General features: G+C 57.4%; 1 protein-coding gene across 1 annotated transcript in view; it reads left to right on the top strand.

Moving 5' to 3' along the window:
* Nucleotides 1-182: 182 nt before the first annotated feature.
* ARPC4 (actin related protein 2/3 complex, subunit 4, 20kDa) overlaps nucleotides 183-1,112 on the top strand; it is a gene marked incomplete at its 5' end in the record, with an annotated part of 1,183 nt that continues 253 nt past the window's right edge. Inside the window, 3 exons of the mRNA XM_010286101.1 lie at nucleotides 183-297; nucleotides 578-673; nucleotides 817-987. Coding sequence (XP_010284403.1) covers nucleotides 183-297; nucleotides 578-673; nucleotides 817-987 — 382 coding nt within the window. The remainder of the gene's footprint in view (nucleotides 298-577; nucleotides 674-816; nucleotides 988-1,112) is intronic.

Here is a 1,112-nt window from a genome sequence, read left to right as displayed (position 1 = left end):
GGGAGTCGAGGAGCTGCAGGAAGGAGGGAGCTCTAGGCAGGGGTCGAGGGAGGATCTGCCTTGGGGATGGATGCTTCCAGGAGGCTGAATGCATCATGTAGCAGCATGAAGCAAAACCTCCCTATCTCTGTGATCCCTGCAGCTCCCCAGTTGCACGCTTCCCATCCCCAATTTCTGACCAGCAAATGCTTCCTTCTGATTCGGTCCTGCCCTTCCTCTGCTCACAGGAATGAGAAGGAGAAAGTCCTCATCGAGGGCTCCATTAACTCTGTGCGTGTCAGCATCGCAGTGAAGCAGGTGAGGTGGGGGTCATGGGTGGCGGGCTGGCAGCTCACACCTGGCATGGGGGAAGCCTCACTCCCCTTTCCTCTCCCCAGGCCGATGAGATCGAGAAGATCTTGTGCCACAAATTCATGCGCTTTATGATGAATGAGAAGGAGAAAGTCCTCATCGAGGGCTCCATTAACTCTGTGCGTGTCAGCATCGCAGTGAAGCAGGTGAGGTGGGGGTCATGGGTGGCGGGCTGGCAGCTCACACCTGGCATGGGGGAAGCCTCACTCCCCTTTCCTCTCCCCAGGCCGATGAGATCGAGAAGATCTTGTGCCACAAATTCATGCGCTTTATGATGATGAGGGCCGAGAACTTCTTTATCCTGCGCAGGAAGCCCGTGGAGGTGAGGTGACAGAGAGGGGGCAGAGCAGCGGGTCCCGGCTCCGCACCTGGCACCAGGGGGGTCTCCAATGCGGAACTGGGATGTGAGGTCACATGGTGGGTGGCCCTGGGTGCTCATGTGCAGGGTGCTCCTCTGTTCCCCAGGGTTATGACATTAGCTTCTTGATCACAAACTTCCACACGGAGCAGATGTACAAGCACAAGCTGGTGGACTTTGTTATCCACTTCATGGAGGAGATTGACAAGGAGATCAGCGAGATGAAGCTCTCTGTCAACGCCAGGGCCCGCATCGTGGCAGAGGAGTTCCTCAAGAATGTGAGGCTCTGAACTGGGAGGAGGCGGGTCCCTTATTTTGGGAGCGGGGTGGGGGCTCCAACCACCCATGACCCTCATGCCCAGCCTGAAGTGCTGGCTTTGAGACCCCTGGAGCACATACCGGG

The sequence above is a fragment of the Phaethon lepturus genome, unplaced genomic scaffold (genome assembly GCF_000687285.1).
Source record: "Phaethon lepturus isolate BGI_N335 unplaced genomic scaffold, ASM68728v1 scaffold38994, whole genome shotgun sequence".
NCBI lineage: Eukaryota > Metazoa > Chordata > Aves > Phaethontiformes > Phaethontidae > Phaethon > Phaethon lepturus.
The sequence above is the reverse complement of the archived record's forward strand: the minus strand, read 5'-3'. Positions and strand labels throughout refer to the sequence as shown.